The sequence below is a fragment of the Calonectris borealis genome, chromosome 12, assembly GCF_964195595.1.
Source record: "Calonectris borealis chromosome 12, bCalBor7.hap1.2, whole genome shotgun sequence".
Taxonomy (NCBI): domain Eukaryota; kingdom Metazoa; phylum Chordata; class Aves; order Procellariiformes; family Procellariidae; genus Calonectris; species Calonectris borealis.
In genome coordinates this window covers 673,136-695,570 of record NC_134323.1, presented here as the reverse complement: position 1 = coordinate 695,570, position 22,435 = coordinate 673,136, and the positions used below count along the sequence as shown (strand labels likewise).

At 40.3% G+C, this 22,435-nt stretch overlaps 1 protein-coding gene across 6 annotated transcripts in view; it reads right to left on the bottom strand.

The window, feature by feature from the left end:
• Nucleotides 1-22,435, bottom strand: part of RSPRY1 (ring finger and SPRY domain containing 1) — a 40,834-nt gene that overhangs the window by 11,465 nt on the left and 6,934 nt on the right. For 4 of the 6 annotated variants that reach the window (XM_075160819.1, XM_075160815.1, XM_075160814.1 and 1 more), the window contains exons 2-12: nucleotides 17,343-17,532; nucleotides 15,654-15,773; nucleotides 14,684-15,181; nucleotides 10,581-10,633; nucleotides 9,013-9,125; nucleotides 6,173-6,299; nucleotides 4,669-4,727; nucleotides 4,249-4,315; nucleotides 3,390-3,521; nucleotides 2,009-2,124; nucleotides 1,090-1,233 (exon numbers count right to left, since the gene is read on the bottom strand). In XM_075160819.1, coding sequence (XP_075016920.1) covers nucleotides 1,090-1,233; nucleotides 2,009-2,124; nucleotides 3,390-3,521; nucleotides 4,249-4,315; nucleotides 4,669-4,727; nucleotides 6,173-6,299; nucleotides 9,013-9,125; nucleotides 10,581-10,633; nucleotides 14,684-15,030 — 1,158 coding nt within the window. In that variant the 5' untranslated portion in view covers nucleotides 15,031-15,181; nucleotides 15,654-15,773; nucleotides 17,343-17,532. Of the gene's footprint in view, nucleotides 1-1,089; nucleotides 1,234-2,008; nucleotides 2,125-3,389; nucleotides 3,522-4,248; nucleotides 4,316-4,668; nucleotides 4,728-6,172; nucleotides 6,300-9,012; nucleotides 9,126-10,580; nucleotides 10,634-14,683; nucleotides 15,182-15,653; nucleotides 15,790-17,342; nucleotides 17,533-22,435 lie in introns of all 6 variants that reach the window. The other 2 variants (XM_075160817.1, XM_075160816.1) reach the window with 2 other exon arrangements.

Sequence of the window (22,435 nt, the reverse complement as noted above, 5' to 3'; positions counted from 1 at the left end):
AGAAGAAATGGAGCAAGAACCACTGAACTCACAGAAATACTTAAGTTAAGTGGTGAGAAAAACTACTCTCCCATTCCTGTTGGGTTTCTTGACACAGGTGTTTTGTTTCACCTCCTTGATGTATTTCTCTCATACCCCACCATCAATATTTACTCACATGTACGTACTTGGCCTATCTTCATATTAGCTTCTGCATTTGACTGTAGAATGTCAGAAGTGAGCAGTTTTAAACTGCTTATCTCTACATTAAGAGAGTGTGTGTGCGTGTATATATAATTCTTCTGTTCCTACTTGGAATTCAGTTTAGGAGAAAGCCATGCAATTACAACAATAAAGGAGGGCTACAGGTGCATTTCTTACTCAAGCTCAGCCAGTGGAAGTGTCAACTTAAAATCCCAGCACTGTAATTCCATTCTGGTCAGTGGCAGTAGGCTAGGCCATACGTGCCTTTTGTACTTTAATGAACTTTAATGGAAATTTGGAAGGCTGATAATACGGAAAGTCCTCTCTAAGCTGAAGCAGACAAGTTTATTGGGTAGTAATCATTACGCTTTCTTAGTATTATGGAAATACTGAAGCAAATTATGCTACAGCATACTGAGTTTACAACAGCCATACTGAGTTACCATGAAGATTTAAGAAAAAATCCTAGGTACATCTCTATTAACATTCGAGATTATTCTTTGACTATATGTTTGGACTTCATGTGCATATGGCACGTTTTGTTTTAATGCTAGTAAGTCCATAATTCTAAAAGTAAAATAGTAGGAAGAATACTACTTAAGAATACGACACTAAGTTATCTGGATGAGAGGGAGGGCAAAGCAACAGCAAGTAGCTTACAAGCTGTCACTGCTGGCAGCTACGCATGACTTGTGTGAACAGTGTCAGTCTATAGCAATGACAATACAGCCTTTTCTTGTACCACTAAATTCAGCAAAAATAGCTTCACGAAAGTACAGAAAAATTGAAGGAAACGCGCAAGTGCTCAGTTACTACCACAGAATAACCAGAGCTATTTTCATAGGTGGTGTAAGTAGAAAAATACTGAAATTACATCATTGGCTAGATGACATTACATGTACTCACATGATTGAGAAATTTGCTGTCTTTGGTAGCCCATCCTATCTGCATCACTCCTGAAGTAATGACTGTAACTTCATAGTACCAAACTCCAGAATCGACACAGAATGTACATCTAACGCTTTCAAAGGACGAGGCGTCACATCGAGCCTACCAAAACCAAACCAAAAATTAAGTTTCTACAAAATTAGCATTCAAACAAGCCCCTTTCTTCCCTGGATCAAGTTTCTTGAATATAAGGATACACCAACATAATTTTAGAGGCACTTCAGACAGCAAGCAACCTCTCTTTATAGCAACAATTGTCACATAAACTAGCAAGTAGGCAAGACTGAAAATTGGTGGTAAGCCACAGGAAAAAAAAAAAAGTAGAAAGTTGACAGAGTCGATTTAAAGACAAAGACAACCAAGACAGGAAGACCTAAGTCACTGGTAGTTAGCTGACTCCTGGTATGAAGGACAGAGAGGTATTCAATGTTAATTCATGAAAATTCATCTGTAAGTAGTCAAACACGTTTTTAGAAAAAGTAACAGAGGAAGGAAAAAAAAAAAATCACATGGCTGAGACAAAAATCCTACTGCTATGGGCTTTTTAAGACTAGACAGGACAAACAATAGGAATTATACTTTGTGAACAATTCTAGTCAAAATGAGTGAAAAGCCAGCTGACTCTTAAGCATCCTCCTCACTTTTCTGAAGTTTTGGGGCACAGATACAGGTGTTACTTTAGTGTGAACATTTCTACAATAGAGATCAGCGTAGTGATGTTACAACCCTCTGACAAAGCAAGTTTTCTAAACAAAGCTGCCAGAGAACTTTGATTCATTCTAAGAAATCACAGGAGCAAGTAGCACACAAAAATAGTTAAAACCTGCCTTTTTCTTCAGACTCCTTTTTAGGTTGAAATCATGAAATGATATCCTACCTCTAATCCATGTGGCGAGATCTTCAGGTATTCACTGACATCATTACTGTTCAGCATAGCCCTAATGTTGGTCAAGTCAACCTTCTCATATGTAAACTGCCTGCCTTCTTTTAAAACTGCAAAATAAAACTAGTTTTAAAGTTTTGCTGCAGCAGTGATTATTTTAAACATTTCACACAGTGGCAATCAATCTCTCTAGGACCCAGTTAATTTTTGGCATAACTGAATGAAATATTGACATTTTGCCTGCATGAAAACAGCATCACTTCCAATACACTGTGTTTAAATATCCTCTAAACATGAGACCATGACCTATACCTCTGACTAGAGCTCCTACAGTCTACTTTTGGGAAACCCACAGGCAACGTAAGGCATCCAAGTTCATACCAAGATGCCACTGTTTCAGGATTTACCATTATATTTGTATATTCACTAGGGCAGAGTTCTTCTGATTCATCACAGTGGAAAAGATACTGGGGATGGGGAAAACAAGGATTTAAAGTTTTTTACCCTCTCATTTTCAGGTAGGTCATGAACTTGAACTGAGCCAAAGCAGCTCTTTTTCCTCTGCATCCCCTTTTCACATAGAAGGATCAGAAGCATTTATCTTGCCAGCTGTCAAATTGCTGACATATGCATGCTAATTTACAAATCAGAGATCTTATTTTAGGACCCTTCATATATCACAAAATTGCTACAACACTTACACAGACATTTACTAAACTTAGCTGACATTGGCCTTCCATTAGCTGGCTAAAGCCCCAGACCTTTAAAAGTCCTTTTACCCAAATTTATCTAAAAGGCATTAGAAACTGCAAGGTCCTTAGAGTTGCTGCACCCTCGAAATCACAACTAAACAAGTGAATTTGGTGATTTTTAGTCATCTAAAAGGACAGACCTAGTAAAGTGCTTTGTCAAACACTTTTCACTTTTGATCACAAGACCATATCTTTACTTTAAAAAGTCTTTAATAATTCTTTGAAACTGTGCAGTGCTGGGGTATGATCCCAGTAGTGACTGTCACCAGGATATGTCAGTAATCCAGCTGTTCCACAGAGAGACAGAGCTACACTATTTAGCCACTTAGCACATCTGCTGAAGCATGAGTTACAGGAAATACGGTGCAAAGAAGAATTTTCATTGCAGCTCCAACTTGCAGAGTACAAACCACTTCCTTTCACAAACATTTTCCTTGCCAAAATTTCCTTTCTATGCAATTACACTGGATTTATTTGCCTTTTTTTTTTTTTAAGGAGAGTGATTACAAATGCAGTCAGGTATATTTACAATAAGCGCTTATACAAAACAAACACAAAGTAGTCCTCCATCTCTTTGGAGAAGTGCTTAATATTAAATGAATCCATCCCTTTGTTATACCTACACAGATTGTCTAAACTCCACTGGGCACAGAATCCAACCTGGCGTTTTAAGTAGTCTGGATTATCTGTCCATTTCTCTAGCAAGATCAGTTGGTCACTAATGCACGATTCAGAAACTGTCATTTTATTTTCACCTGCAATTTAAGAGCAAAAAAGAATAATTGCTATAAACTAGGGCCAAGTTTAGTTAAAAATAGCAACATTCTACAAATGCAGAAGAACTCACACACACACCTTTAAACCTCAGTATTACAAACAGCATGAAATTCTTTCCCAAGCAGACGTGAAATTAACTTAGCACTCAGACACACCTCTTCTCAGTACTGGAGCTGCACCATCAAGAGACTCTTCTCCATAGTCTGTTCTCCATAGTCTGTTCTCCATCTCTCTAATACAGATTTATTTCTTTTCAAGTAACAAAAGTCTTGTGTCGTAAGTCTTTATGTAGCAATTTCTAAGCTGAGAAGGACTGAGTTTCAGCAAATCTCAAGGGTTTATGTGTGGGGGTGTCATTAAAGCAATAACTATTTTTTCCTGCCTGCAAACACCTAATCACAGCTGTTCTCCATCTCTAATACAGATTTACTTCAGTGACAAAGGCCTCACGTCGTAAGTCCTTCTACAGCAATTTCTAACTGGGAAGGACTGCACTGAGTTTCAGCAAATATCTCCAGGGTTTTGAGGGGTAGAGGGATAATACTTCTTCTTGCCTGTAAGCAGACAAACATTTCTCTTCTGTATTTGTGTTTCCACCAATCCAGTCTTTCTCATGCTCACAAGTGTTATCAGATGAAGCAAGTGACAATCATGCAGTAGAAGCCATAGTATGACTGTTAAGAGCAGTATCAGGCTAATACTTACTTGTTTGTGCAAACTTCTCCAGTGCTATTAGTGCAAAAAGCATCACTGTCGGATGGGACTGGAAGTTCTAAACATGGGCAGTAAGAAAAGTTATTAAATAAATACCCAGCACAGATGGACAGGAAAAGCTGTTAGTCTGTCACAGAACGCTTTAGGTTGAAAGGGACCTCCAGAGCTCCTCTAGTCCACCCTCCTGTGGAGAGCTGGTTTGAGCAGAGGCTGCTCAATGCCTTGTCCTATTGACTTCTAATTATCTCCAAGGATGGAGATCCCACAGACTCTCTGGAATCTCAGCTTTCTATAACATATGTTACCAGTATTTACCAAACATGACCCTAACTTTTCACAATAATAATAAGAAAAAAAAATTGCATTATATTGCTATGTATGGATACATACAAAAAGATCGAAGACACTTACCAAGCTGTGAAGTAAATATTCCAATATGCCTGGGCTGAGTAAGCCTATACTCGCAGGACCTACAAGAACATTAAAAATTAAATCCATCCATGGGAACTACCATATACTCATCATCGCACGGATCTTTTAAACACAAGACAACAAATTAAAAAACATCTAAGAACTTTGCAGCAAAGCAGAACTATGCTATAAAGCAATTATCATTGTTCCCAGCCAAATATTTGCTACACATTTAATAATTACACAGTTACTGGCAAATGACAGACATATTCAGTTTACCTGCTGGAAATGGGTACGGAGTTCTAGCCACACTTCTGAGATTTTGAAGTAAGACTCCACCAGCCTCTGTGTAGCATTTTCATACTCATTACTTTCAAAGAGACTGGCTCTCCTTTACTTCCAGAGTCAAAGTATAAAGACTAGCTCCATTTATCACTAACCCAAAACAAGCAAAACTGAGCATCTAATATACCCTACTTGACAATTAATTACACAATTTGCAGCAGCACCATAGCAAGGAGCCAATTTAAAAAAAAAGCCCTGAAATACTGTCTGCTTAATCAAGAGAGAGATACAAGGAACTGAAACTCTGGCATCTACAAACTCTAACAAATTGCAATGGGTTCCAACACAGCATTCACACATTTGCTGCCGGAGCTGATACAATGAGATCCCTGTCCACTAAGATGAAAGTAGATACAGGATCTCATTTTGACTTAGCGTAACAGGGTAGAAGTATTATAGTACAAAAACGCTTCCTGCCCTTGTTCTTTACTTTTTTTTGACAAAAATATTGACGTTATTTTTTAATAACCATTAGGTGATACCAGACAATCATTTTTTCTTCCTTTTGCTGTCCACTTTCAGAAAAGGAGCAAAAAAATAGATACAAAACCAACCATCAGCAGGAAGGAAACTTAAATCATCAGTTTCCAGCAATGCACTAGAAATGACAGGGAATAAAAAGTTCTAGACGAAAAGTCACCTTAAAATAGAATCCCAGCAATTTTCTTTCAAGTAACACAGAAGAGAGAATCTTTTCATTTAACTACAATAGAACAATACATGTTTAGCGGAAAGAGCATCTTTCTTTTTTATTTCTATACAGCCTCCAAGACTAATTTGATACTCCTGCCTACTGGCTAAAGAACTCTGTGTTCTCAGAAATTCACACACAGCCAGAGTAGGTCTACAGAAAAGACTGATTACCAGTGCTAAGGCAATAGACCATAAGCAAACATTGATCCACAATCACTAAGCACGCACCAGAAGGATTTGATCTTTTTAAGTATCTGGGATTGTGAATGGCTCATTCAGACCCAAGCTAGTGAGCGTTCAACATTTTAATCAAGCAGTAGATTCTGTCACATAAGGTCTCCCCTCGATGCAGAACATTATTCAGTTCTAAGAAAACATGTCTGAACTAGTCTGCATCGTGGGCACTAAAGCAGAAGGTGCTTCAGCGAGCCAAATGCAAGCTTTCAGAAGAATCCTGCGCCTTTACCTGCTAACTTCTCTGCTAAGCAGCCCAGTACTGCAGTTGTATTCCGGTGTTTGGCAGGGTGACAAGCATCCTGGCAAGCAGCAGCTCCACTTAAGTTTAATATTTCAGTTAGCTTTTGTAATGCATCCTGAAAAAGAAAAATCAGAAGTCTCTTCAACATTACTGACAGATACAGTTTCCTCCCTAACTCAATGTAGTACAACAAATTATTTTTACACTATATTACTAAAGTTAGCATCATATTACAGACAGCTTGGCATGGTTATCTTCCAAGATAATAAAGAACAGATGGGAAGAGAAGTTCAACGTACCCAAGAGTTGTAACTTTAAAATTACCACCGGATTGTTGGTCATTGTTGTGATCAACAACTCAGGACACTTCTGGACATACAGAAGTGAGCTACCTATAGCAACAGGAACTAGAACAGTAGGCAAAGGCAAACAATACCAATCGGCACATATGGCACTACTGCCATCTAATCTGTTCCCAGTGTCCTAAAACTCACACCCTTTCCAAAAGAAAAGGGCAGGTTTAGACCTTAAAATTCAGGACTAAAGAGACATGGCCCAAAAAAAAGAGCCCACATCCCCATCATAAATTAAGGATGCCGTCAGCTTTACGGGACGTCATAAATGATACTCTTGAGAGCATAAATGGCTTTCTGTAGTCACACTAATTTGGGAAGTAACCAATGAGGGTTACTCATTGTAAATAATAAATAAATCTAAAAACGCCATGCTTTGACTTGCTTCATTCAGCCAGTATGGTATGGATAAAATTCAAGACAGATCTAGAGCATACCCTCCATTTTCAGAGTAGTTAGGGGTTAATCTAGAGCCAGAACAAATTATCCCACAGGGAGAACCCCACCCCGCAAAGTTCCAAATCCCCCTCAACTTTCCAGACTTCATGAAAGTTTCAGCTGATTCAGATTGAAACTGCATAATCTCAGGCTAGAATCTAATTAAAATAGAAGAACTCCTCATATTGAAGTCATCAGCAGGCCATTTGGAGAAAAAATGAGTACTGCTCAAGTTGAATATATATGTTTTTTTGAACCGTATTCTGAGCCACACTCAAATCAGTTAACTGCGCTAGAGTCTGAGGTTTGTATAGAGATAACACTGAAAAGTAGTTATGTTGCCAAAAGAAAAGCCACAAAAACAAAACTGATGCACGGGACTGATGCTAAGTGGAAGGAACAGAGAAAGAAGAAAGGATGACTGAGCTGCAGACTTGGGATGGAAAAGCCTCACTAAAATTAGACTCTTGACATACTCTGATACTGCTTTTAGCCATTATTAGAACCGTCAGAGAGATCAACTATTTTGAGTTAAATAAAGACTTTACAGAATAAACAGTTTACTGCACTGCCATTTTAACTTTATGAACTTTATAGCCTATAATAACAGAAAATGAAATACAGCCTGCTGCTGTTCTCCAGCTGTCACGGAAGTGGGGCACTGACTTAAAACCCTTAAGACCAAAACCTTAAACTTCTCCTGAACAGAAAGAAAATGAACAGCAGCAAACACTTTACTAGGCTGCATGTGATGAGCAGACCCCACAACTGCATCTCCTTGTGCCGTAAGAGGATTGCACAGGAAAAAACCCTCTGTGCACCCCAGAAACAGGCATCTTATTCCTTTTGTCTTGTTAAGGTCAACTATTTCATAGCTAACTCCTTAAAATTAAAGTACCTAAACAAAAGTTATGTGGCTTTCGAAAAACAAATCATTTGATTGCCAAGAACATTGTATAGCCGAGCAAAAAATACAAAATCACTCTTCATATGGCACATTCACAGTGGTCTCCATTTCCTGATTTCTTTTTCAAAGCAGGCAAAATTTCTAGTCATAGCTTTGCTTTCAAAATCATTTTGCAGTCTATGTGACAGCCATCATAAAACATTTAAACTTGTTCAAAAGTCTCAGATGATTTTAATCAATAGCCTAGAGGAAAAAACCCACTTTGGGTAGTTAGAGAGCTTCACTAGCTCTCCAGCCACTCATGCATTTACGCAAGACAAAAAGCTATCAGCTTTTTATATCCCTAACAACGCAAATTGAAAACTAAAATTGGCAGCATAAGTAGTAGATTGATAAGTGAAAGCTGCAATGATGTCATCATCAATTTCTGATGAAATGAGATCATGACAAGCATTTGAAGACAGACAAGTTCTCTGTACAATCATCATGTTTAAAGGGATTCAACAATGGTTAGCATCTTGAAGCACTTGAGGATCTCACTAAAACATCTGTACCAACACAGTATGAACACCTCAGGTCATCTTGCCATCCAAAAAACAGATTAGTAAAAAAAAAAGTACTCAAATTTGCCAAAACTAGATATTTCATAGTTAAAAAAAAGTAATTTTTTTAACTTAACACACCCACTTTGTTGCATTCCTTACATGTAGGGCAGGAACAATTTCAATAGTGACTTGTAAATGCGCAGTTTTCAGAACTTGAGAACAAAACAGCAGCACTTGTACTGCTTCTGCAGCATCTGTACACCCTCACTGCACAGCATGCGTGTACGCATGGCGGGAGAGGACAGCAAGAAAAGCAGCTAAAGACCAAAGGCCTCTTGTTCTTCCCCAGGGACCAGATTTATCTTTCTTTTTTCTTCCCTCCCCTCCCCCCAGTGCTTCTAGCATTAAGTAACAATTAGATACCAAGTCACCACAAATTACTCAAAGTTGCGAGTTACATCCATTTTCTGAACAGCTAACAGAGTCTTGCGTCACTGGTGAAACCCACCCAGAAGCTCTCATGGGTGTGGCAACCAGAAATAACTGCAATTCGGCCACAGATAAATACATACGCTTTAGACTCACTTTTGTTGGCAGTGGACATTCATCAAGTAGTAGCGTTATAACAGCTGGTCCCAGGGGATCTTCTAACGGAATAACTCTAATTAAAGATTGGACAACTTCCAACCAGCCTTCATCTGTAAGCCACAAAACAGAAGTAACGCTCAGAATTAACACTGCAATTCTGAAGTGTTCAAAATACATCCATAAATGTAAATTGAAAAATCCTCAAAATTACCCAGTGAGTTTAGAGACACTAGGAAAAAGAAAAAAAAAAGTTTACTTTTTACATCGAAGTCTTAGTTTGCAGTTGTTTAGAAGTTTAAATTCAAGGAGGGGAAAAAAGCTTACAGCAGCTTGGGTCATAGTGAACACCTCTACTGTTTGGCGAACAGTCCTGCCCAGGCCAGAGCATCCTCTAGTTCCCACTGGTATTAGGAAGGAACACTTATGACCAGTATGGACAAGCACTTTGTTTCAGTGTGATACTCAAGAGTTCAGTGTCCAAGGTCAACTCTTAAGTGTTAAATGCTGCATGCACGATGACACTGAAGAAATATTTCTTCTAGCCAGACTCAGAGCACTCTTCTTGAGTTCCCTCAAGTAACATGGGCCGCAGAGGAACTGCATTAGCTTGTCCCATGCCTGGTGGCCTAAGAAAATTTGCTTTCATAAGGAAAATGTTTAATGAGTAGACAAGGGCTTCTACTTGCAAGTAAACAACAATCCACATATAAGAAGTTAAACTACTAATAAAGTTAACAGATTTGGATTTACAAGGAAATAGTTCCCTCAGAAGTGAAAATAAAGACAGAGCCTGTATTTGCATACAAGCGAGTGAGGTTGAAAAGACTTAGCGCTCCCTTCAACAATGACAAGTAAATACAAGTAACATATTAGGGTTTGAATTTTGTTAGCACATCCCCCTGAAAAACATTTTACTGAATTGCTGTAACATCTAACCAGGTTGATTAATTTATTTTGATATAGAAATACATTTCTGAAGACCAGTACCAAGAGAGACAAAAATTCACCTAACCAGAAATCTGGTGGAGGTCTTGAGCTGGGAGAATTTCTCCTACTGTAACAAAGATAAAACAGCCCTTGCACAAACACGGCTCATCTTGCAGGAGGCCTTACGGACAGGGTTGGAAGAACTACATCAATAAAGCAGAGGTCTAAGGACAGCAAAACCCAAACCAAAAAGTATGTACTATTTGCCAACACTGGAGCACGTGACTTTAAACCATGTCTACATACATATATGGGTTGTTTCTGCCTTACTGCAAACAGACATTCTTTGTGGCTTACGGTTTAATGCCATTACAATGTGTTTGTGGCCATCCGTTGGCTGCTTCTGGAGACTTCACGTGGGAAGTTTAACGGAGTTCAAAAAAACTCAGGCAAATGCAATGAGCTCAGTGAAGCTTCTGAAGGGCCGAACCACATTTTGGATCCCACATCCCTAGAGCTACAGCAAGTCGTAACACATACTGCTAGCATGTATTTTTCTTTGCAAAGAAAAGAGGGTTTGGTGTTTGTTTTTTTGCTTTGGAGTCACAACTGAAGTGCCCAACACGGTGCCTTGATACCTGTTTCTGCCATTTCATGCAACGTGATCATTGAATAAGGAGGCTCCTGGTCACTGAAAGAGATATTGCAGAGGTCAAAATTTATGCGCAATCATCAACATAATGCACTGAATAAAATGATAATACACAGACAGAAAATGAACCCAGTAAGTATTTAACAAAAGGAAGTTACGTAGGCTGCAGACTGCTAATGCCATTTTCAGATCTGAAACACAGATGGGATTTAAGCCTTTCTCTGGCTCAAAGTCAACATCTGCATATCTACTATAGCTGATAAATGAAATTGTGATCCATATCTGCACGCCTAAAAGCTGAACATAAGGCTCAGGCTTAGTGCTATTCATTAGCAGGGTTCCTCGGAGTACGTAACAAGAGAGATGGTCAGAGGCCATGAAGTGAACCAAGAGCAGTGCACAAGGGACATAGCTTAAACATGATTTTTTTCCAGAAATTCTCTGCTAAGTATATAAATATTTAAGACCCCCACAAAACTGAAAGGCAAGCCACCTAACAGCACCATAGACTTCAAATTCATTAACAAGAGCTGTAAGAAACAGTTAAGGCAGTTTAACAGAAGATATTTAATCCAATCCCCTTTCCAACATGAAAAACAAAAAGTTCAATTAGATCAGTTCCTCAGTCTGGTTTGCTGGAGCAAGGATAAGCAGCTATGGCCAGGTGTGTTTATATGAGCAGGCACTGCCGTCGAAAGGACCTAAAGCAAGATCTCAAAATCCTACTCAGTAAGCACCTCCAGGTCCAGAAAAAGCTTATGCAGCAGCATCTCCTAAACGCTTTATTCAGTGCTACTTAGGCACTGTGAACTAAGCCCAGGCTTAGAATGATACGTTCCACACTCAATTCCTATCACACAGCTCTGAAATGAAATGCGAAATACAGATGAATTTTAGAAAATTTCAATACAGATTAATCATGCAGATAATAGAACTACCTCCTTTGGAGGGATTAATTATAAAAGAAGAGAAAACTCTCAGTTGTCACTAAAAATATACAATGTAAATACATGCTTTTCTTACAAAAATATTAACACATTCTTAAATATTTCCACAAGAAAATGCTAAAGTGAAGTTTAACCCATTTTTATATTGCCGTAACATTTGAAACAAATAGTTGGTTTTTTTTTCCCCTCCAAGCATCTCTTTGCCTTTCTTCTGGAAACTAACCTCCCCAGCAGGAAAAAGAAGTGCGATACTGCAAGCAGAACTACCTCAAGAGAAAGGATGTAAAGACTCAAAGAAAGAAGAAAAAAAAATACCGTAAGTACAAGTAAAGGCTATGATAAAAAAGGATGAAATTTTTATCAGCAAGATTTCTGATTCTGTCATGGGTGGCAGATGTTAGCAGTACTGGCACTGAGCAAAATCCTGTCCCACTGATTTGCCATTTTGACCCCTTAATTTCCAAACATCCCCTCCAGCACACACCTTACTCATTTGGAAACAGTCATTTTGCCAATTTCTTAATTTGCAAAGCAGCACTTCATATAAACTCCAAAACTTAGTACTTATCCTTCCGGGGCTAGGAAATGAAACTTAACTCCTTTCCTTCTAGAAAGGAGGTATCTCTAGATACGAGAGGAAAAAAGCAATTGTCAGATACGTTTTAGGTCCGAACTTCGAGATTTTGATGAAATAAAAAAAGCCCCAAAGAAGAAAACCCAAACAAACAACAAACAGGGAAAGCAACTGCTCATTGCAGATCACAGTATAACAACTTCATTTACAATTCATCTCAGAGTGTTCCCATGTATTAACTTTCAGTATAGAGTTTGGAAAAAAAAGGTCAGAAAACAGGCTTTGCCTTCCATTCTTCAGACTGCTCTCTTTTGCTCTTTAAGGATGTACTATCACACTGAAGTCCGTATTTCCAACCTCCTGTTATTTATATGGTTGCATTTTAGTATGACTTTATTCTTGCACGTTTTTTGACATAAAAAGAGATTTGTCAGCTTCCCTATAATTTCTTTCAGTTGTGGTGTTTTCAAAACTGAAAAATCAGGCTCTAGGAGGAACATGTAATAATGGAACATACTTACTCCTACAGTCTCTCACTTACACTGAAACCCAAAATTTCCAGACATGATTTTTTTTTTCCTCCAAGTGAGCACTCCTATTAATCTAAAAAGGGCTATCATTAGCTTCAAGTCTAGCAGAAAGGCTCCTTAAACTTTTTTCAGACTCATTTAGATAGTTTGCCTCGTGAACAGGCCCCTCCATTATTCATAGCCGTAGGTCTTTGTCTTATCTGCAAGAACTTGTAATATTTAGCTGTGTTATAAAACCGGCTGTGTCTTACCAACTGCCTTAATATTAAACAAGGGAAACCAGTATACCAGTACAGCCCCTTTTGGGCTCCCCAGGACAAGACAGACATCGCTATAAGGGAATGTGTCTAGTAGAGGGCTTCCAAGGTGGTTGAGGGCTGGAAAACATGACATACAAGGAGCAGCTGAGAGAAACAGGTTTGTTCATCCTTAAGGGGGGGTAGTGGAAAGGAGGAGAAATCACATCGCTGTCTGCAACTACGTAATGGAAAAGAGCAGGGAGGACAGAGTCAGGCTCTTCTCAGAGGAGCACAGCAACAGGACAAGAGGCAACAGGGATGTGTTGGAACGTGTGGGAAATTCCAACTTTTAAAAATATTTCCTTATTTAAAGCATGGGGGTGGTCAAGCACTGGACCAGGGACCCAAAGAGGTGGAGAATCTCTATATTCTGAAGATGTTCAACACTTGACTGGATAGGACCTGAGCCACCTGTTCCCGCTAGACCTGGGTTTTAAGCAGGAGGCTGGAGTGGATGAACGTCAAGAGGTCCCTTCCAACCTATGCGATTATGTGAGTCTAAGAAAGTATTTCACTGGAGTCTGTATAAGAAAAAAAAAAAAAACCAGAACCCAGTAGCTTCAGGAATTTGTCAGAAACAGGACTCCAGGATCAGTGAAACAACTATGCTTATTGTCCCTCAGTAGCATAGGAAGGCGCTTACAAGATTACAAAACTGATTGCAAGACCCACAGGAACAGAATCAACTATGCACAAAAGCATTGTGAAACAGCTGAAGGAGCTGAACTTAGGGGAAAGGGGAAGGCATGTGAGATCAGGGAGAGACTTTCAAAAAAATTGGCCATGATTTTAACTTAATGATTTGAAGACAGACCACAAAACAAAACCTGTTAAAAAAACCCTCTTAGATTTAGATGTTTGGGGGAAAAAAAAAGTGTCCTGGTATTTCCATTTCAAGCATTTTACAGCAGGAAGGCAAACACCTCCTCTGCAGGCACATTCCAGAGTAACAATGCAGGTACATGAATCAAGGCTCACTTATCCTGAGCCTCATCCACCTTAAACCCCAGCTGTGAAGCTACAACAGTGTTTTTCCTTCTGTTTTGGCCTTTCCAATTCCTAGCCTGCACCTAATGCAAAAGGTGATGAGTTAACTTAACCCATCATTTTTAAGGTCCTTTTAAAGCTTTGTAGAAAACAACGCAAAACCAAAAAAAAGTAAGGATGAATCCATAAATATCCCCCACACCCTTAGTGGATGCTTTGAGCATGCAAGGAATGCAATACTGGGATCATGAGTTGAACACCCACAACATGCGGTCTTTAAAAAGTAGTCAGACTTATAACTGGAAAGAAAACCTCAGTCTGTTTACACAAGCTAACAAAGATCAAAGCTCTCAGTTTTGCTTAACCATTTCCAAGGAATTAAATACAGCCTGAAAACAGAAAACTTGCACAATAACCAATTTTTAGGATGGAAGCTCCCAAACTCTGGAGCTTCCTAAGCTGTATATCTATGCCAGGTAAGAAACACTGAGCACACTCCTCATCCCACCTGAGTGTAGGCCCACACAGGAACCGTGAGAAAACCCCTCAGCTCCTGGAAGAATCTGTACCTGGGCACTCGGGAGCTACTTCTATTACCTAGGAAACGTGCTCCTCTCCTAAGCTTCCAGATGGAAACACGTGGCTGCTTCAGGGAGGGTCAGGTGTAGATCGGTGAGAGGATGGAGTCACAGTTTGAGAGAAGACAAGAACATTTTCATTCATGTTGAATTATTCCTTGAGGAGGTACTTACTTATCTACTAACGTCCGAATTACAGCCAGTGTGTCAAGTACTAGCCCATCCACATTCTGTTTTTTCCTTCTTGGTTCATGAGGCCCTCGACCCCTCCTGGGCGGACGGACAGGGTCCCTTGGGTGGCTTCTCGCTTCAGGTACATGTACTCTACTGTTCTCTGTTTGCCGACTCTGAGATTCCACGTTGTCTTCTGCTCCACTGTCATCGCGGCAAACACATGAGTTTCCCATATTGCTAGCCCCCAAGGCTCCCAGTAAGCGGGGAATGTGGTGCTCTAGAGTCAACAGTAAACCTTGAAAAAGGCTTCTGCTAGCATAGAACACAACCAAAGCAACTACAATCATCTAGAAAGTTTTAAGAGTAATGTTTGTGTGATCCTGAATTGTGATTTTTTTTGCATTATAAGCGTTGCTACCAGCTGGAATGCATGGGGAGTTGGAGACTTAGTTTCCGATATAATCGGTTACGATACACATTGGTCATCCAGAAGGAGGTCTGAAAAAGCAAACCCAAAACAAGAGTCAGTGTTACTACTTCTGATGAATAACAGAAAAAATCCTATTTTAGTAAAACAGAATCAGCCTTGATGGATAAAGCACCTAGGAAACATAAGGTTTGTACCTGAAGTGTACTGTGGGGAGGGGAAAGGAAGGAAGAGGAGGAGTAGGAGGTTCACTGGGTAAGTAGCTCCCGCCCACACACCATTCCTTTCTACACTACCTATTCTTTCCCAGTTCTTCCATGGTTTTTGGATGCAGAGGAACAACTTTGTCCTTAAATCTAGCTGCTACCCTTTAAGTGGGAAGTATTAACAGCTTCATTTGTTCTTTACCCTTTAGAGACATACTGCTCAAGCCACACAATAAAGGCTGCACATTTAAGGTTCTCACTTCACATCAGGAATATTCAGTGTCATTTCTAGACTCACTCTACAAAATAGCCAAAGTTGTAAAGAACTAGTTCTTACCTCAACAAACAATAGATTTAACAGTGAACTCTGTGTTTAACCCATCTGCACATAAACACGTCGTTTGGAACATGCCTACATCAACTGGATTCTCACCCAAAGAAGCACCAAGCACCAACCCTGAAATAAACAGGAACTACAGACACCATTTTAATGCCAACAAATCTAACTGGGATTTTGAAAGAGGTTTTTTCTGTGCAGGTTGTATGCTTGTTCGGACCTAGCGTCAACCCACTCTTCCCCTTTTTGGGATTCAAGACTGTTTCAGTCATTCTTTTGTTCTTTTTTTCAAATGGTTTGGATAAATACAGGCCTGCTAGGAACTGGGATTGTAGGGCAGTCCCTCAGAATCACTGAATTGAGAATGCTAGAAAGAACAAAAGGATTCAAAATCCTGCCTCATTACTAGTTACTTTTCAAGCCATAGGGTACATTTCTATAGAACGTTATGTAAAGTCTCAGTTAAAATAAAGCCCTTCAAAAGACATCATTTCACTACTTAGGCACTTCAAGCATGCCAGAATAAATAACTAACTTTTAAGACTAAACTCATGTTATTCTTTTAAGAATCAAGTTTAACATTTAAGCTAGAAGAGATGGTGAATATCCTGTAACAGGTTATTACTGTTCTACAATTATTAAATAATCTATTTAACAGCAGACATGTAGCACCATAGAATTAAAAGAAAGTCAAAGACAGTTGCCGCCTTTCAAATATGAAAGGCTCCCTACTGTCGGAGCCAACCGGCAACTGTGCCATTGGTGGCTGCCACTTGGGACGAGATCATAACCACATTATTTGGGAAGATGGACACTGGTCATATAAGCGAGTCCCCGGACATACAGCTATCACTGGAAAAGCACTGCAAACAAGCTCTCACAGACGCTTCTGTAAGTTTGAAGTACGTTATCTTCTTTTAGCATGGTGAAAAGTCCAGTATTAAGAAATTAACTGAAGGCTAACTTGGGGCAGGGGAGAATCCCTCAAGGGATACTAATTGCAAAAAAATACAAGATCTTGACTTCCGGTTCAAGAAATTCCTAAACCACAGATCATTAAAAGGGTTTCAGCATCACAACATGCTTGCCTTATTCTCTAAGCAGTTTGACCACAACAAGAGGTGGGACATCAGGCTCAGGAGTCCTTCCATCTGAGCCAATAGAGCTGTTATCTTCTCAGTCAGCAAGTAAAATGTGAGGATGCCAATACAGATTGCATAGATCTTAAATGGAATCGTGCAAGACCACAACTGGATCAAACGACTTTAAAAGGTTGGGAGGTTTTTGGTTGGTTGTTTTTTGTTTTTTTTAAAGAAGAGCTATGTGAAATGCAAAACATGTCTTCCGAAGGAAAAAATATGCATATATTTATGAATCCCGATCATTCAAAGGTATTTTAGTAACTTATGTTACCAAAATGTAAAACTGCATTGCTAGTGTGTTACAGATTTAGAATGTGAATTTAGTTAAAGTTTTCTTAAGTTACAGAACAGCTTAACACAGTGAATCTACCCTGTCACCAAAACGAGTATGGAAAAACTGTATTTTAGGGATTAGCAATGAATAAGAACCTACCTTAAGGAAACAAAAATAGACATAAGTCAAGATTAAAACTGATTATTGAAACCGAGGTTTTTCTATTTGACAACTTGAAGCATGGTTAAAAACAAGTGATTATGATCAACTCACCCTGAAGTAAGTTTGGTTCAGGAACAGTTGGGCTTGCTCACAAAGCGCTGTAACAGAAGCGGACTGTACTTCCTTCAGGGCACAGACGCAGCTGTATCCAGAAAAGCAGCACTCTATAAGCCTTTATCGTGGGCAGTAAGTCATTACGGTTGACTCTGCTTTCACTTTTAGGAACTACGCTGAAGAGTCCCTGAAGACAGAGGGAAAAGAAAGAACAATTCATTTGGAAACTGCCTCTACCTCCTCCCTACACCCGCCATGACATCGAGTCATGCTGTTATTTTCAGCCACGTTCAGCCTTTATGGGGGAAGTTCTCTCAAGGCTTCAAAAACCAGTTTGCCACCTACTAGCTTTAGGACTAGACACAGCTCAGAAAACCCAATCTGTTTTTACAGCCTCGGTATTCCAGACACCATAGCAAGTGCAGAGCAGTGACCGACTCCCTCCCTCAAATTATGCTTACAGGAGGAAGAAGGGAAGCAATAATACCTGCTCCAGTAGAGTAGGGACAGCAGAAAATAAAAGCAAGTGCACTGTAAAAGTTGATTAGATAGAGGGAAAAGAGAAATGACAGGATAAACTCCCCTTCTTTAGTAAAGAGCTGAGTTTGACAGCATTCACTTGGCTGTTGCTTACCATCACATACAAGGAGTTCATTGTCAAGCCTCAAGGGCTAAATAATTAGGAACATAAGGTAGAAGAAGAGATCGCTACAGATCCACCTCGCAAACCAGCTTGTCTGGACAGAGTACAAATGCACAAAGAGAGGTTCTGAAGTGCAAAGGAAAAGCTTTTTAAGAAAAGTCCTTTAGAACAGTGGTATACTAGACTGCATTTGAGCTAGCATATTTTTCAAGGACAGCTTTACAACATTATGATGAACTGTGACTGTAGCATTAGGCTGCTGGTGGCCACCCCAACTCCCTCACTGTCACTGCTGAAGTCAAGAGGACTGAGACATCAAACTTCGGTTCAGGTCAGCTGCAGGATGGAACAGGGAAATAGAGCAGAGGGGAGATGCAAGTGATGAGAGCGATCAGTTATGCTTCTGTCCAAACTCAGAGACCTCACTGACACAACCACTACACAAAACCAAAAGCATTTTGCACATCATGAAAGATGAAATACAATATTGCTTCAGTAAGAGGTAACAATCTCTGCATACAGAGATGGAAAGAAATTTTAAAATTTAACTTCAAGCCTGATTTTTGCAAACCCCTGCTCTCAACAAAACCTGGACACAGTAATATGTCTTTTTAATTCCAAAAATACTTAACAGTCTACTTGCAAATACTGTGAGAATAAAGAAGAAAGCATTTTTTAAAAGACTTTGTCTAAAAGCAGGAAAAAAATTCAAGGAGCAAAACAAGAATATCACAACAGCAGTATCGAGACAGGCCGAGATAAGCCTCTTGTCCTACCTGGCAGAAGATCCTTTAAGCCGGGCATAACAGCAAGCATACAATAACAGAGAAACAGGCTCCTTCCTAGTACACTCACCCGAGCGTCAATAGCTCAGTCTCCTGAGAAAAAGGCCGTATGTTTGTTTTGCTGTTAAAACACAGCTAGGGAAGGGAACTAATCTTTCATAATCCATTTAAATTCTTTTTCAGTAGTTACACAGCTAAGAGTCCCTGCAACTGCCTTTAAGATTTAGCAGTCTTCCATTACAATGTCGTGGCCAATTGTCAACCAAAGTGTACTAGTTTTCTTAAAAATTACGCTGTTGGAGAATTTATTATGGTTTGTGACTTTTACCTTTCATGTTTTAATATTACAACAAAACATTCTTTAACCCAAATATGTTATGAGCTAACAGCTAAGATACACCTAAGCACCAGCACAAGAGTAAGAACAAGTTTCCCTGGAAGGCCACTGGAACTGAAACCTATTGCTCCCTGTCAGGGCTATGACGACATCGTGCAAACACCATTTTCTTAAATGATTAGTGCAAGTCAAAGTAGATCTGAAAGTCTTCACATGAAGCAACTGTGTGTGAAAATACCAGCAAGAGCTAAGCTACAGGATAGAAAGAAAACAGGTTCTCCATGTTAAAAGCTGTGACCGCTTTCCCCATGATTAGCTCAGTTTTGTGTCATTCAGATACACTGCCGTGCTAGAAAGCCCTCTCCCATCAGTTGTGCACTCACCTGAGGAATATTCTTTGGCAAATTTAGACAGTGATAACAGGACAATGAAAGCTGTTCACAACAGCAGCCAGATTTATAAAAGTGATAACACTTTTATTTTACTTTGAAATTATTTTAATAAAAGCTTGACCCCACATTTTTAAGTGCAAGAAATGGTAAAGGCAGCAGCCAGTACCTGCTTTTCAACTGGCAGGGTCATCCATTCACTCGGAATTCTGACCATCAGGTGTTACTGTGGGATGCAGGACTATGAAGTTGCCAAACATTTGATCAAAACGTAAGTTTTTGTTCTATAAGAAGTATCTGGTACTGATACCTCTCTGAACAGATACTGCAGGAACAGCAGAGAATGCCAGTGTCCAACACCTCCTCCTTTACACCAGAGAGCACCCGCAGGACACCCACTGAACGGCCGCCCCTAAACAAAGGGCCAGGCTCAGACGCAGCTTGAGCCCGACACCTCTCCCGCACAGGAGAAAAGCGGCTGCGGGGGCCCCGCCGGAGCCCGGCCAGCAGCGGCCTCCCGTGCCCCCGCGGCGGCCGCGGGACCACCCCTGCCACAGCAAAGCAGCCGCGCTCCTGGCAGGCTCAAGCACGCGGGTGCGTGACGGAGTCGCAAGCTGCACAGACTGACCAACCTGCCACAGCGGGAAGCCCGAGTTGGGGGGAGGAGAAAATAATCATCAGCCATTGAAACGAATGCCATTTGAGTGGATTTGCACCTGCCTGGCGGCGCGGGTGCCCAGCCTACTCAAGAGAGGCCTCCTCTCGATCATCCGACAGAGCACGCCAATGGAGAAGTCAGCTCCACGCGGCATTAGGCTCGTTTTCTCTGCAATACGCAGCCCAGGAGTCGGTGATTCATCCCCTCAAATATTCGGTTACAGCCAACCATAATACTGCCTCATGATGGAAAATGCCTCTCCTTTCCATGAAATGCAGTGCATTGCCAAGCAAACAAAAAAACCTCATACACTTAAATGAGTAGAGAGGGTTTCAGCTACTAGAACCACTTTTCCAGCTTCTGCCACTTTTACAAGAGTAAGACCGTCGATTTCTCCTCTCGAGAGCAGCCTAACACGGGAGCTCAGTCAGCAAACCACACAGTAAAGCTGACAGCTTTTCAAATGCAAAACTGTGAGAGTTTTGGGCAGCAGTTTCCTATTAAGGAGATAAAATAATTAGAAATATTTCCTCAGCATTTCTTTCCCAAAGAAATGATGCTCCTAAAAAGGAAGAGATGGAAATACTTGTGATGCCGGTCAGATGAAAAGTTCAAATTACTATGAGAAGGAAACACAGCTATGAACTGCTGCAAGATAATCAACTTCAATACAGGAATAAGAGGGGGAAGAGGCCTGTTTGCAACTACAAGCTTTTATAATGTGGAGAGGATATCAGCTTTGAAATGATCAGGGTAGGTGATGAAAACCAAGAATTCCCAGTAAATTAAAAACAATTATAACGTGAAATTGAGACTTGCTCAGGAGATCACATTGAGATCTGAGCTCAACCTCTCAACTGTAAGAGTTGTGCAACTAAAGAGAAAGAGCTACTTGGCGACCAGTGTGGCTACCACGCAGCGCACGCAAGAAGTGGACCACAGGCTTCAGGAGGAGCGAGTAAATGCAATGCTGGTTCTTTTGCATGTAGTAACCACACATCATACTGTGTAATCTGAAGCAAACCCCTAATTCAATCCTATTTGCTTTAAAAATATCCCGGAGGGTTAAGACTAGTGTCAAAACTCAATGGGAAACAGCATTTACTGGCATGCAGTGTGTCACCATCCGCAGGACAAAACCATTGTCACAGTCATTTGCTTTCTTGCTGTACTAAGAGCACCCTACACCGAAAGCAGACTGACCCTGAGCGTGCCTGTTTCACAGAAAGGGAAAGCGACTGATCACCTCTCAACTTTCTAGCTTCTGCCCAAGTGCTTGTCAGTGAAAACCCCCAGGGTTGCACAGGGCTTACGCAAAAAATGGGGCTATAACCCTGCAGTCTTCTCCAGGTAATTCTAGCTTTGTCAGAAACAGAGTAGTTGAAGGATCTGATCTCTTGTTCGACTTGATATGGTAATAGTCAAAGGAGAAAGAAGCAGCAGATACTAACTACAACCACAGTAGTATCTCTTTCTGTAGACTATGAAAGTCAGATTGTAGAGTCACCTGTACCTTGGACTACTTTGTCTTTTTACTTCCCTTAAATCTGTTTTTAAGCTGGTACAGGAACGCTAAAATTGCAACACGGATTTAAAGTGAACTTCACTGTCTCATTTAAACTAGTGTCTCCAAAGTAGGCCTGTTAAAGAGAGACTCCTGCCCTGCCCAGGTTTTCCCTTACCTCTGGATAAGAAGACACCACTGCCCAGGGCTCCTCAAGCATCAGAGACTGTTCTGCTACAGCTCTTTCTGAAAGAGAAACTGAAGCATTTACCACCTCCTAGCTTCCTCCATCTCAGAGGTCATAATTTCTCATCTCACAATCATTCACGTGGAACTGTCCTTTGTACCATGGCCTTCAGAAAGTCTCAGTTTCGCTTTAACGCTTTGAATGTCTCAACCATCCATTCAACGCTGGTATCAATCATGCGGAACATGACTTCCTGGTTCCCTTCTCCCCAAACTGCAGACTCCCCAAAACGTAGGTCATTACATTTCTTTTCAGAGACAAAGCTATGCTTTGAGGCAGATGAATACACATCCGAGATAATGATCTTTTTTAAAAGATAGTGGTATCTGACAGCTCCGGGGAAGTTGAACAAGACTTGCCTCCAGCAAGCCGACGTGGCAGAGCTGTACAAGCTCAGCAGTTGCCCAAGGAGCAGAGTATAATGCGCTGCTTCAGAAGTGGCAGGAAGATAAGGATAACGCCTTGCAGATGGAAGGGAACACTAATCCTACAAATTGAAGGGATACAAGCACACGAAATAAAATTGA